Genomic DNA, 12374 nt, shown 5'->3' with positions numbered 1-12374 from the left:
AAGGAAAGTTGATAAAATAAATTACAAATGTATTGTTCGATACATATGCGTACCGAACCGAAAGCACTGTATTGAACAATTCAATATCGATACGAATATCGTTGCACCCCTAGTAAACACGGTTAAAGTGGAAAAAAGAAACCAGTTTTTCTTTGTTTCCCTGCCCAACATTGTATTTTTTTATTTAAATAAAATGTTTTTGTTTTTTACTGAACATAGGATACTGTCTTTCTTTCTTTCTGTTATGACTTTGTGTAAATTGATCGCTGCATTTGGGGGCACACTGAGGAGGGTGCCGTTAAAACAGCGCTATTATTGTTTTTGTTGACTTTTTCTCTTAGCTTCAACCAACATTATTAGCAAACTTACTAACGGGCAAATAAATAAATTGCTCTTGTAAAAACGATTGGCGAAAGGCTCAGCCTATCGTTGATCGTTGATAAATTCGTCCAATCACCCAACCTTACTACACCGATTCTGAGTCAACTAGCAGCTGCAAGTTCTCTTTTATGTAAAGCCAAATGCCTCTCTTGTGGTTCACTGTCTCATCAACAACAACTACTTGTTGTGGAAACAGCGAAACTAACTGTTCAAATGTTCAGTGTGACTTTTACATTGGACTTTGCATACATTTGCTATGTCGTGATGTACTTATTCAGCATTAACACTTACTCCTAACAGAGTTCACAAAAATGAAAAGACACAAACACAATTAAAAACACCCCAAGGGTTGTGTGAGAGATTTTACCTTAATTACTTGTAGTGTTTACCTGCTAGCTTTATGATTTCTGCTATCCAGTACACCTTGGTGGAGAAGTTGGTATCAGAGTTGGGCACTTCAATCCTCACACCTACTTCAATATCTCCCCAACATGTTCCCATGGGGGCCTGAGGCACAGAAGTTATCAGCTATGATAATCATAGTATCATATCAGTGGTGACCATATTCTCAGCTCCAGCTACTTACATGCTTGAAACAGCTGACAGGAGCCCCCACCGTGTTACTGCTACAGATATACTGCCCCCAGTCAAAACTCTCTCCAGCGACCACTGACGGAAACAACAATTAGTTTGTTGCTTGTGTACATCAAAAAGAGCAGAAATATGAGCCCCATCATGATTGCTTTTTCATAGCCTACCCGCTTTCAGTTTGGCCTGGTTCTGTTGACTTGCTTGGTACTGGGCATAAGCTGCCAACTTTGCCATGAGAGGCTGTTTCTGTAAGACTTTAGCCTTTTTTGTTGGTGGTTTGCCCTTGTAAAAACCAAAGCAGATGTTAATATTTACATAATACAAAATTATGAAACTACTATACTTGTTTATCAAAGATAATGCATTTACCTGGAGTCTTGCCAAGATGCTAGCTTTTTTAGAATTTGAGGAATAACTCCTAGAACAGGACACACTGCAGAAACGCTTGGTTTTGGAGTAAAAAGCATCTCGTACACCGACCATCCCACACATCTCACAGGTGGCTGTGAAAACAAACCGAAATAGATCAGCAGTCTACAAATGGTAAATGGCATTTATAGTTATCCCCATAAGTATTTGGAAATTGACACAATTGCAATTTTTGCTCTGTACGTGGTAAATAGACTGGTTTTTATATAGCGCCTTTCTACTCTGAATACTAAAAGCTCTTTATACATCTTTCCTCATTCACTCATTCACATGCAATCGCACAAGCACTTTTTTATAGGCACTTTCTACCCAACAGTCATACACATTCATTGTCCGGTGGATGCATCGGAGAACAACTTGGGGTTATTATCTTGGCCAAGGATATTTGGCATGTAGAATGGAGCAGAAGGGGACCGAGCCACCCAATCACTACAGTGGATTTTAAATTAACCAAATGTGATACAAATGAAAAATTTCAGCTTTAATTCAAAGGGTATACCAAAAGTAATGCATTAACTGTTTAGGTAATTCAATATCTTGGCCAAGGATATTTGCACATATGAATGTTGAGGAGCTGAGAATCAAACTAATAATCGTTCTACTTCCTGAGCCACAGCAGCTAAACGTAAACACTATTATTGTTCACTCACAGATTATTATTTAAGCAATACACACAAAAAATAAGCCTCATGTACTGACCCATTCCAGCCTTTCCATCAGGGTAGGTGTAGACTTGTCCATTGTTCTTGATGATGGGCAGACTAGCAGGGATAGAGGGTACCACCTCATCCTCACTGTCGTCTGAGCTAGAGCTGCTGGTGGACTCCTCGCTGCAGCTGTCATAGCCATCAAACATCCCGAATGAGTCTCGTCGCTTACGATCTGAACGTGGGGTACGCTCAGCCTTTACAGAGGACACAACAGAGAAACACTGAATGAATTCATATGGATGCTTTTAGGGGTGTCTGTAGCTCAGGAGGTTCTCCTCTCCATTTCTCCGTATAATGTAACACGTTTACTTTGGCATTGGTCATGGAGAAAGCAGTGAAATTGGTCTAAGACATAGGTGTCAAACTCTGGCCCGTGGGCCTAATTTGGCCCGCAGCCTAATTACATTTGGCCCGCAAAGCCATACCAAATTATTATTAGAGCTGGCCTACTGGTATTATACAGCTAATATATATATTCTTTAGTATTAAGCTTTGCTTGTTCCATATTCAGTTTTTCAGCAAAACTTGTTTGAGTCCATAAGAAGAGATTCATTCTTAAATCTGGAGGAAGATTTTTTTTTTTCAATAAATATTAACGTTAGCCCGCGACCTTGTTCCAGTTTTGAATTTTGGCCCACTGTGTATTTGAGTTTGACACCCCTGGTCTAAGAGAAGGTAACTGTTCAGAAAAACATATTTCATTCAAATCATTTTATTTTACTCCATTCCTTTTGAGTTATTTTACTTTAGTAAAACTCAATAAAAGAAAAATAATTCTTTTGAGCTATTGCACTTTATTTTAACGGCTCCTTACAAATGTCCTTGTTCTGTGGTTCTGGAGTTTAGCCACACAAACTAGCCAAAAATTTGTCTTTAGTGCAGAAGAGATGCCCAGTTTATTTATTTATTTATTTTTTAACAGCGGCGCTCTTATTCAAATTAAATATACCATGGTTTTTAATATTAATAAAATTAACCTTTTCTTTGAACATATAATTAATGGTAAAAGCACAGCAATAATAGTGCCTTAAAATAATTCTTATTACTGTTAATCTCAATCTCTGTGCGAATCAATACAAAAAAACGAAGATACTTAAAACAACAACTTCTGTGAGGAGGCTAGAAAGGGAATATTGCTCTAAGGCATTCTTGGGAGGTAGAAAGGGGAAGAATGGGGGAGCAGACACAGTCTGCAATAGTTGCAAAAGAAATAGTTTGATTGCAAGGTTGATGCAAAATATAATAATGGACCAGAAGAAAATAAAGATTCAAATCTTTTTAGTTCACATTTTTATTATTTTTGTAATCAATATTATTTCCTTTTTTGAGCATTTGTAAGATGTTTTAGACAAATGTCAACAAAAATCAAGTCCCTAAGCTAAATTTTAGTATTGAAGTGAAGCTGAACTTATTTTAGTTGAAAGATGCAGTTTTACAGTTCGCCTTTCATCATTAATGCATCATTTAGATTCAGGTAGGAAAATATCAGCGAACCATATCTGAGTCAGCATGACTTTGTTCGAAACGCCCAAACATCTAAATAAATAAATTCTACGTGAAAATATGGAAGTCTGATCACAGGATCCGGAACAATGCGTACATGTTGTCAAAGCTAGTTTACTTCCTCTTCACAGCATCTCAGCTCAAACATTACACTACGCACAACTGTTTAACTTAAAAAAAAAATATATATATATATATATATATATCTCAAGACACCCATTTCCAAAGACATCCTTCGTAAGCTACATTTTGCATACATATATATTAAAAAGTAAACTAATACCGAAACTAAAACAAGGGACGGCCTTATTACAAACACCTCCTAAAGCTAAACAGCACTAGCATAGCTAGCTAGCAGAACCTGTTTCTCCAGGGTTTTTTTTTTTTTTTTCAGAGCAAAGCCTTTTTACGTTCGTCTATTATATAGTTGCAATAGTTAGACTTGTAAGAAAACTCTACTTGTTTTTTTTTTTCAGAGAGAGAAAGAGACGAAAGAAAGAGCTTTAGTATTATGTGTAGATGGGTGAGCCACTAGCTGGCTATCGTAAACAGATAACAACAAAGGAGGCGTACTAGCCTGAACAATCCACTGGAAACGGAGGCTCGCGGCCCAAAAATGTTTCAAACCAACTCACCAAATCCCTTGCGTTTTCCATCAGCCCTTCATATAGATGCTCTTCCAGTTACCTGCACTTCCTAATTCAAACAAATCCCCTCACCTGGGGTATAACCTAGCTTTGAATTTTAGTCTAAATACTACCAAGCAGGATATCAACAAATTACTCTGCAGCCTCTGCGCATGAGCGACCGTAACCTACTTTCGTGTGATTGGTGGATCTGCAATGGAGGTCATCGACCGATGCAGACACAAAATAGACTTCGCAGAGTAACTGAATGAAAGGGGCCTTCAGAACAACTACAGATTATTAGTCGGTGTAAGTACAGTAACGTTACAGTAATTTCAATGGTTTTGTTTTGTTTATAACTAGCTCCTGACTTTCGTTTGAAATTTTTCCATATAAAAAGAACTTCAAAATAAAATACACAAGTATTACATGTGAAGTAAAATAAATATTTTATTAGGATATAGTGACATTATTACATTTTCAAAGACAATCTTTCTTGTGAAAGATTTCTACAGTAGATGTAATATGTTCACACTGAACAAAATCTGAGAACCACATTCAACAACACTTTAGCTTTTAACTTCCAAAATATATTCACTTAAGCCTGATAATGGGCATAGTTTTTTTTGATATACATACAAGTATAGCAAGAAACTAAACAATATTAACCACAAACCAACTGAACTTTGCTCCAGTAATTCCAATCACAGTGCTTTTCAGTAATAATACTGGCATTCTAGATTTATTCCTTTCCCTATTCCTTGAACACAAAATTTAGCAAAGCAGAACAAAACATTAAACAAAAAACAAAGAATTATTTGCTGAAGTAACAACAACAAATGGATAATGGCTGGAAGAACTGTGGCACACTCATCAAGTAGGTAAGGCTTCAGGAAGAGGGTTTATGTAATCAAGTTTAGGTTAGGCAAAGCTCTATATCATCATTAGGGCTGATGCTGAGGAGTAGATGTTGAGGGCTGCTAAAGAAAAGTTAATCATTTTTAGACATAATGGTTCACACAAGAGCGTTCACTAGCAAATGTTCAGAATCAGACATCAAACTGGGAGAAGATACCTTGGTTTTTTTTAAATATCTTTGGTCTCACAGCAACTCGTCCTCCACAACATCATCAACACTTCCTGATATAGAGGCAGCTTCTGAGGTGCAAGAAGGAAACACTCAAGTTAACAATGACTGTAACAGCAGCTTCAACTCTTTTTGTTTATCCACCATGGTACAAAAGCTTGACTGAGAGTCATAGTGACACCGTTCCTTTGTTTCACTATGTTATCTTTATTTTCACTGTATTGCTTTTTCTTACGGATTTAAACCTCCCCCAGATAGGAAACTGCTTTATGATAAGAACATGTAGGATTTTCCTCTCTAAAATAAGACAAATCTTTCACGATCTTTGCTAATTCTAGTCACAAAGCAAACAACTAGAAACATTAACATAAGGGTGGCTGTAGCTCAGGTGGCAGAGCAGGTCAGCCACTAATCAGAAGGTCGGCGGTTCGATCCCAGGCTGCACCCTGGCTGCATGCCAAATATCCTTGGGCAAGATACTAACCCCGTGTTTGCCTACTGGTGGTGGTCAGAGGGCCCGGTGGCGCCAGTGTCCGGCAGCCTCGCCTCTGTCAGTGCGCCCCAGGGCAGCTGTGGCTACAATGTAGCTTGCTATCGCCAGTGTGTGAATGGGTGAATGACTGAATGTAGTGTAAAGCGCTTTGGGGTCCTATGGACTAGAAAAGCGCTATACAAATGCAGGCCATTTACCATTTCCTGATTTGTTAGAGATAAACTACAAATTGCACTGAATACAAGTATTTGGAGTATTAGGGTCAAGTTAATTGATCATAATCAAAATGTATATTGTTGTGTTCATTTCTTCTTGAGACACTTTAGAAAGTTGATTTAACAGAACTGCATTCCTGTTAATTTTCCACCACATGGGGGCATACACTACCTCTCTGTAGGTGTAAGAAGTGTCCCAAGTCAAGTATCTGATCCAATGTGGACATCACTTGGATATTCTGTTGTATTTAGAAACCTAGATAACATTTTTACTTCAACATACAATCCCAGTAACATCAGGGTATGAGGGTTACTTTATGATCGCTTAAACATAGTCACTGGCAAATCTACAGTTCCATGACAGAACTCACCTGATAAACTAATACAGGAAAGACTGAGCTCTGATGATGCTCCTATTACATCATCCTGTTGGAAGAATAAAAGTGATTAGCCGCTGTTAAACAGTCCTCCAAACTTTCAGAACAGAAGTAAGGGGATTACCTAATCTCTCAGGCATAAAGATAAATTAAAATAATAATAATAAAAAATGACAGAGTACCTTGTCGGATACAGTTGGACAGAGATTAATATACCTGACAAGCACACCCAAGAAAACTAGGATGCTAGAATTGCATACCAATAATAAGAAGCAAGATTCTTTATTATTCTTTTATTAATGTCTTCCTTCACATACAGAAGTTCATATAAACTCATCATGTGCATGAATGCCATTGTAATTCTGGACTTGACTGATGATTTCTTTTAGCTGTTCTTTTTACAAGGGTGGAATAATCATACAGCATATATATTTTATGACATTAAAAAACAAAAATTGGGTCCATCATTTGGAAATCATTTTGGATATTCTCTAATCTGCAAAAGGTAAGAATTATACATATAGTGTCAAATATAAACATACACTCTCACTAATATTTGGTTAACTGTCTCTTAGCAAGTTGTACCTCGTTTAATAGCCATCAATAAGCTTCTGGCATTTAGTTGCTGATTTGAGTCAAAGAATTTGAAGTTAACCCTTATTTTCAACATTCAATCCAATTTGTGCAACAGTACCACTGGCACAGTGCAGTATAAAGGTACATCAGACCAAGATGAAGTCCCTGTTGCAGGAACCTACAGTGCAGCACTAAGGATCTGGATTTGATCCTGATGAGATGCATGAGGAGCCTAGTCCGGAATTACCCAGTAGTAATAGTCCAAATGGTACAGGTGGAATGGGCCCAGCCAGCTAGAAGACTAAATGGTATCAGTCTTGCAGCCATGACTCACCTGCAAATCATGGCTGCAAGTCAGGGTTGTTGTCAGTCAGTGGAGGTTAACTGAGGGAGTCTGGATTCCCAAAAATGAGAATTCCACAATCATCCAGCAGTTTTGATCTATCTCTCTGTTCAGTGTTGATTTTTCCAGGATTTTTTCCCGCTGGCTTACAGACGTCCTGTTCAAGATTAAGTATATTGATACCCTATTTTTGTCCAGGAAGAAGTAAGAGACGCTGGAAGACACGAAAAGCAGAATGAGTAACTTACCAGCATCATCTGCAGACAGCCAAGATTGCAGCCCTCTTTTTTTCCATTCAAATCTTCATGGAAGATAACGGCATAGCCCAATCGTATAAGCTCCTCTCCAACATTCACAGCCTTTTTTACATGATATGCACATGGAAAGAGGAGACAGGGTAAAGGACAAACCAAACACAGGCTTATTAAAGTCTTATTATTAAGAAATAAAATCCTATCTAACCTTGCCCTCACTGTTGTCATAGAGCTTGACACTGGGCCATGAGGAGATTTCCGAGTGAGAGTAGCTGCACAGTTTGGCCTGCAGGGGTCTCCAAGAGGCACAATATGTCAGCCTCTCAAACTGATCCAGGGCTTCCTCAGTCCAAACCCCTCCTGCATGACAAGTTGGTGGAGGAAAGAAACTGAAATAATCAAGAATTCAAGAATAATGCACTGCAGAATACTAAAAGACCTAAGGGCGTCAGTATATCCTCTGCATTGATTGTGCCACCGTAACATCATTGCACAGTCAGTTTTATTTATGTTCCCCAGTAAGATGAGTCTGAGTGATATAGCAAATGTAGTTTTTTCAATTATGATGGTTAAAATGGCTCTACTGTAACCATCGAGTATAAATTGCCATGGTAATAATAAGCTGTCTGCAGTTTTTTTTCTCCCACATGCTATAAATGCATCACTAATCCCACCCCCCAACCACAAATTTTTCTACCTGGCACACTGCGCTGAGCATGCGTGTTTATATACTACCAAATAGGGAAAAATATGGTGACAGTGAGAGTCTCAGACAAGCAAGGAAATGAGACTGTAACTGAACAGGAGCCAGACAAGATGGTTCCAAAGAGAAACAGCACTGGATCAATCATCTGGCAGTGGTTTGGATTTCCCAAAGAGGATGTCGAACCTAAATGCGGAACGTGGTATTTAGTACTAGTGGTAATGTGGTCACATGGCTTCACTCAAACCTGGAGCTTGTGTTTTTGGCACAGAACTTACACACCTTAAACACAGATGACAGTGTTCTTGTTCAGGAGTAATAAAGTCACAATTCTTGATTATACGTTAGCTTCTGTGAATTTTTTTACCGCTTTGCGTGGTGTGTTTTGTTGTTTAAATTCTAGAACAGGTAGCGCGATCATTATTTAGATGGTTTTGAGATGCTCTAATACCTGTGATATGACTGTTCTTGTTCCGTTTTTTTTGAAGGCACTGTCTGAACTTGGAACCGTTTTCCATTTTACCACTTTTTGCTGTTTAAACTTCTTAGCACATATAGAGACAATAGTTCTGAGATGCTCTGATACCTGTGACAGTTTTTGGTCAATGGTTTTTATAGACACTAACTACACTTTTGTTTCTGTAGGTCATCACATTTTACAGTTTTTATATGTTATAAGCACAGAGAACACCTTTTTAATTACAATTGTTTTAAATTTGACTTTTGCTTTCTTTTTTTTGTTAAAGGGTTAGTGTTGACCACAGAAAGACTGTGAGAATATTGTCATTTGTGAAAAACCTCTGTGTGCAACTGATGGTTAAAAAATGGTTAAAATAAAACATATTTTTTGGCTATATCGCAACACATCATGTGTTGTGATATACAATACACGACCAGACGAAAGAAATGGCCAAAATGGTAATGCCAGTTGATGTGATATGACACAGCGTGACAGGAGGTAAGCAGTGGCCATAAAAGTGCCCTTATGTCCTCATGTACCAGCAAGTGTGTGACAAAGTGTGTATAAGTATATGTGTGTGTGTGTGTGCGTTTGGGAAAGAGTGTGTATGTAATGCTGGGCATACACTGTGCGATTTTTGGCTCATTTTGAGCCGATTTTTCAGTCGTGCGACCGTTTTGGTGATTGGTCCGAGTTTCGCCTTCATCGTGTGTCATGTAGTATACATGGGGTAACGAGAAGCGATTAACACCTCAGGAGCAGCTCCCGATCATCAATCGCTTGGTCGTAAGAAAATCAAACCTGTTTGAAATCCTGTCAGCCGTCGTGAGGGTGTCACCGCAGCCTCTCACACTGCGCACGCGCAAACACAGAAATGAAAGTGAAGAGATGGAGCAGCACGGCTGTGCAGCGTGTGATCTGGACACAAGTGATGGAGGCACAACTTGTAGAACTTTGGCTCATCCGAGCCTTTTCGATGTGGCCTCACAAAATTATCACGACCACAACATCCGTGAAAATAATTGGATGGACATTGCTGCTCAATCACAGCTGCCTGATCAACGTTTTTCATTAGCAATTTAGCAAAGTTGATGGTGGTGGTGTGTCTGTGTGACTGAAAGACAGAGAGAGAGAGTGAGAGCGACAGATTTTCTATTATAACCTTCATGTTATGGAGGCACAGTCTGAGCACTCAGGTCGCATCAGAGCATCGGGTCATATAGTGTGACCCTGCATCGTGACCTACAAACTTCTAACCCCTGCGAGTCAATCGTGCAGTTTGAGCAGAAGCTGAATAACGCAACTGAAAAAAATCACACAGTGTCTGCCCAGATTAAGAGAGAGGAGCAAGAGTGTGTAAGAGAGAGGAACAGGGAGTGAAAGGGTAAGAGACAGTGAGTAAATGAGCAAGTGAGAGAGAGAGAGAAAGACAGTCATTGTTAAGATGAGAGCTTTACCTTTTGGCTTCACTCCTGCTAAGCTGCACTCAATAGCTTGAAATGGTAAACTGAGGAAGTCGCTCCTGAAAATTGCAGCATATGCAAAAGCTGTTAATAAGTCGTGTCCTTTTTTTATCCATATTACATTCAACATTATACAGTGTGCAGTAGCAGTATGTCACATCAAGTTCTTCGAAAGTTAGATGAAGAAGTGTACAAAGCAACACTCACTGCATGAGCTAACATAGAAATGCAGAATTTAAAATTGTGTGCTCTTCAAAATCAGTAACTCACCAGCCTCCTCCGAAGACAGCCAGAAACATTTGTCTCATGCTGATATGATGGTCACAAACAACAAAACTGCTCTTGTGCAAGGTTATCTTGTTTCTTTGTAATACTTCAATAAAAGCATTGCTGATTGTAACCAATTTCAAAGTAACGTGTTACTCTTATCATTATAATCATCACATTTGTCTGTAAAGCAGTATTATTTTTGCATTCTTGTACTAAATCCCTTGATCACGCTAAAACTACTAATCAATTTATTTTGTTTTTACTTGCAAGTGAAAACGAAATAGTTTGATAATTGTAAAATTCATAATAATCATAATAATTTAAGACTCCCATCCTGCATTTTAGTCTGCTGTTCTGGAGTTACACCTTCTAATTTTAATGCTGTGGTGTTTCCCATCTCAGATCACAAGCTTGTATTGTTTGACATTATCAAAATCTCACCTACAGCTGTCATGTCCTTTTGGAATCTCAAGTGTTAATCCCCTCATTGGTTTATTACCCATTCATATTATCCTCACTGCTGACCTGCTACATCACTACAATGATAATTTATCCTGTGGCTGCTCCACTCTTAACACTCTTAACAAAATCAAGCCTGCAGAAACCACTTCTCATCACACTTCCACGACACAGTGCACAGCATTCCTGGACTTCTCCAACAAAACAAACATATCCTACAACTGAATTCTTCAAGGTTATCATTCTTTCAGCTATCTTAAGTGGAAAACATCACCAAACTCATGATGTCCAAAACTTCTGCGTGTTCACTGGACCCCCTTCCAACTGCCTTGGTCAAAGACTCCATTCCTACCCCGTCTCCAATTATAACTGCCATACATCATTTTACACTGCTGCTGTCCCCGTGTCCCTCAAGACAGTCTCTAACATCCCCATTCTTAAAAAAACCTGGTCTAGACTCCAAAAGTCTTAACAACTACAATGGTGTGAAAAAGTATTTGCCTCTTCCTGATTTCCTATCTATTTGTATGTTTGTCACATTTTAATGTTTCAGATAATCAAACAAATTTTAATATTAGTCAAAGATAACACAAGTAAACACAAAATACAATTTCTAAATGAAGGTATTTATTATTAAGGTGAAAAGGGGGGAGGGGGATCCAAGCCTACATGGCCCTGTGTGGACAAAGTGATCACTTGCCCAGTTATAAAATAAATTACCTGTGGTATGTCATATCTTCAGGAAGCTTCTGTAGCTTCACCCAGGCCCGATTACCACCTGATTACCAAGGATCGCCACCCTTAGCAGCAACAACTGCAATAAAGTGTTTGCGATAACTGGCAATGAGTGTTTTACAGCGCTTTGGAGGAGTTTTGGCCCACTCATCTTTGCAGAATGGTAATTTGTACAATGACAAGACACTTTATTGTTGGTTTATGTGGAATAGATGTAGTAGACTATTGCATAATTTCAAGAATTAGATTTTTCAGGGACTTTTCCACCACTATATGATCACATGACCTGCTCTAAAAAAAAAAAAGAGGCTGGAGAATAATGTGAAAGAAATGTGTTAAGTCTAACTGTTGAATGTTGTCATTGTGTTTCTTAAATTTGTAAAGTCTTAGTTCAAGCAGTAGGATCAAAGCCATTCCTTTGATCCTGACCACTAGGCCTGGGTATCGTCACTCATTTCTGGAATCGATTCAATTCCGATTCACAAGGTCCCGAATCGATTCGATCCACGATTCGATTTGAATCTGGGAAATTTTGACAGTCAGAAATATTATAATTCAGATCAGTACATTTACATATGTTTGTATCTATAAAAAGGAAGCTGACACACGCAAGACTTTATCACAGGCGTAAGCGTCACAGCAGATGCCTTTGTGTCAAAGTAGCTGAGGATAAAACACATTTAAACATGAAGGCGATTT

At 38.5% G+C, this 12374-nt stretch overlaps 2 protein-coding genes across 6 annotated transcripts in view; both read right to left on the bottom strand.

Moving 5' to 3' along the window:
* mbtd1 (mbt domain containing 1) overlaps positions 1–4431 on the bottom strand; it is a 40171-nt gene extending 35740 nt beyond the window's left edge. The window contains exons 1-6 of the mRNA XM_004574263.3: positions 4250–4431; positions 2101–2305; positions 1342–1475; positions 1140–1254; positions 968–1050; positions 771–888 (exon numbers count right to left, since the gene is read on the bottom strand). Of these exons, the coding sequence (XP_004574320.1) occupies positions 771–888; positions 968–1050; positions 1140–1254; positions 1342–1475; positions 2101–2305; positions 4250–4270 (676 nt within the window). The 5' untranslated portion in view covers positions 4271–4431. The remainder of the gene's footprint in view (positions 1–770; positions 889–967; positions 1051–1139; positions 1255–1341; positions 1476–2100; positions 2306–4249) is intronic.
* Positions 4432–4672: 241 nt separating this feature from the next.
* Positions 4673–12374, bottom strand: part of tdrkh (tudor and KH domain containing) — a 35280-nt gene continuing 27578 nt past the window's right edge. For 2 of the 5 annotated variants that reach the window (XM_004574265.5, XM_004574264.6), the window contains exons 9-12: positions 10206–10270; positions 7794–7945; positions 7580–7690; positions 6472–7488 (exon numbers count right to left, since the gene is read on the bottom strand). In XM_004574265.5, the coding sequence (XP_004574322.1) occupies positions 7369–7488; positions 7580–7690; positions 7794–7945; positions 10206–10270 (448 nt within the window). In that variant the 3' untranslated portion in view covers positions 6472–7368. The other 3 variants (XM_012915723.2, XM_012915724.2, XM_076887200.1) reach the window with 3 other exon arrangements.

This window comes from Maylandia zebra, linkage group LG8, assembly GCF_041146795.1.
Source record: "Maylandia zebra isolate NMK-2024a linkage group LG8, Mzebra_GT3a, whole genome shotgun sequence".
Lineage (NCBI taxonomy): Eukaryota > Metazoa > Chordata > Actinopteri > Cichliformes > Cichlidae > Maylandia > Maylandia zebra.
This window is presented reverse-complemented; position numbering and strand designations above follow the sequence as displayed.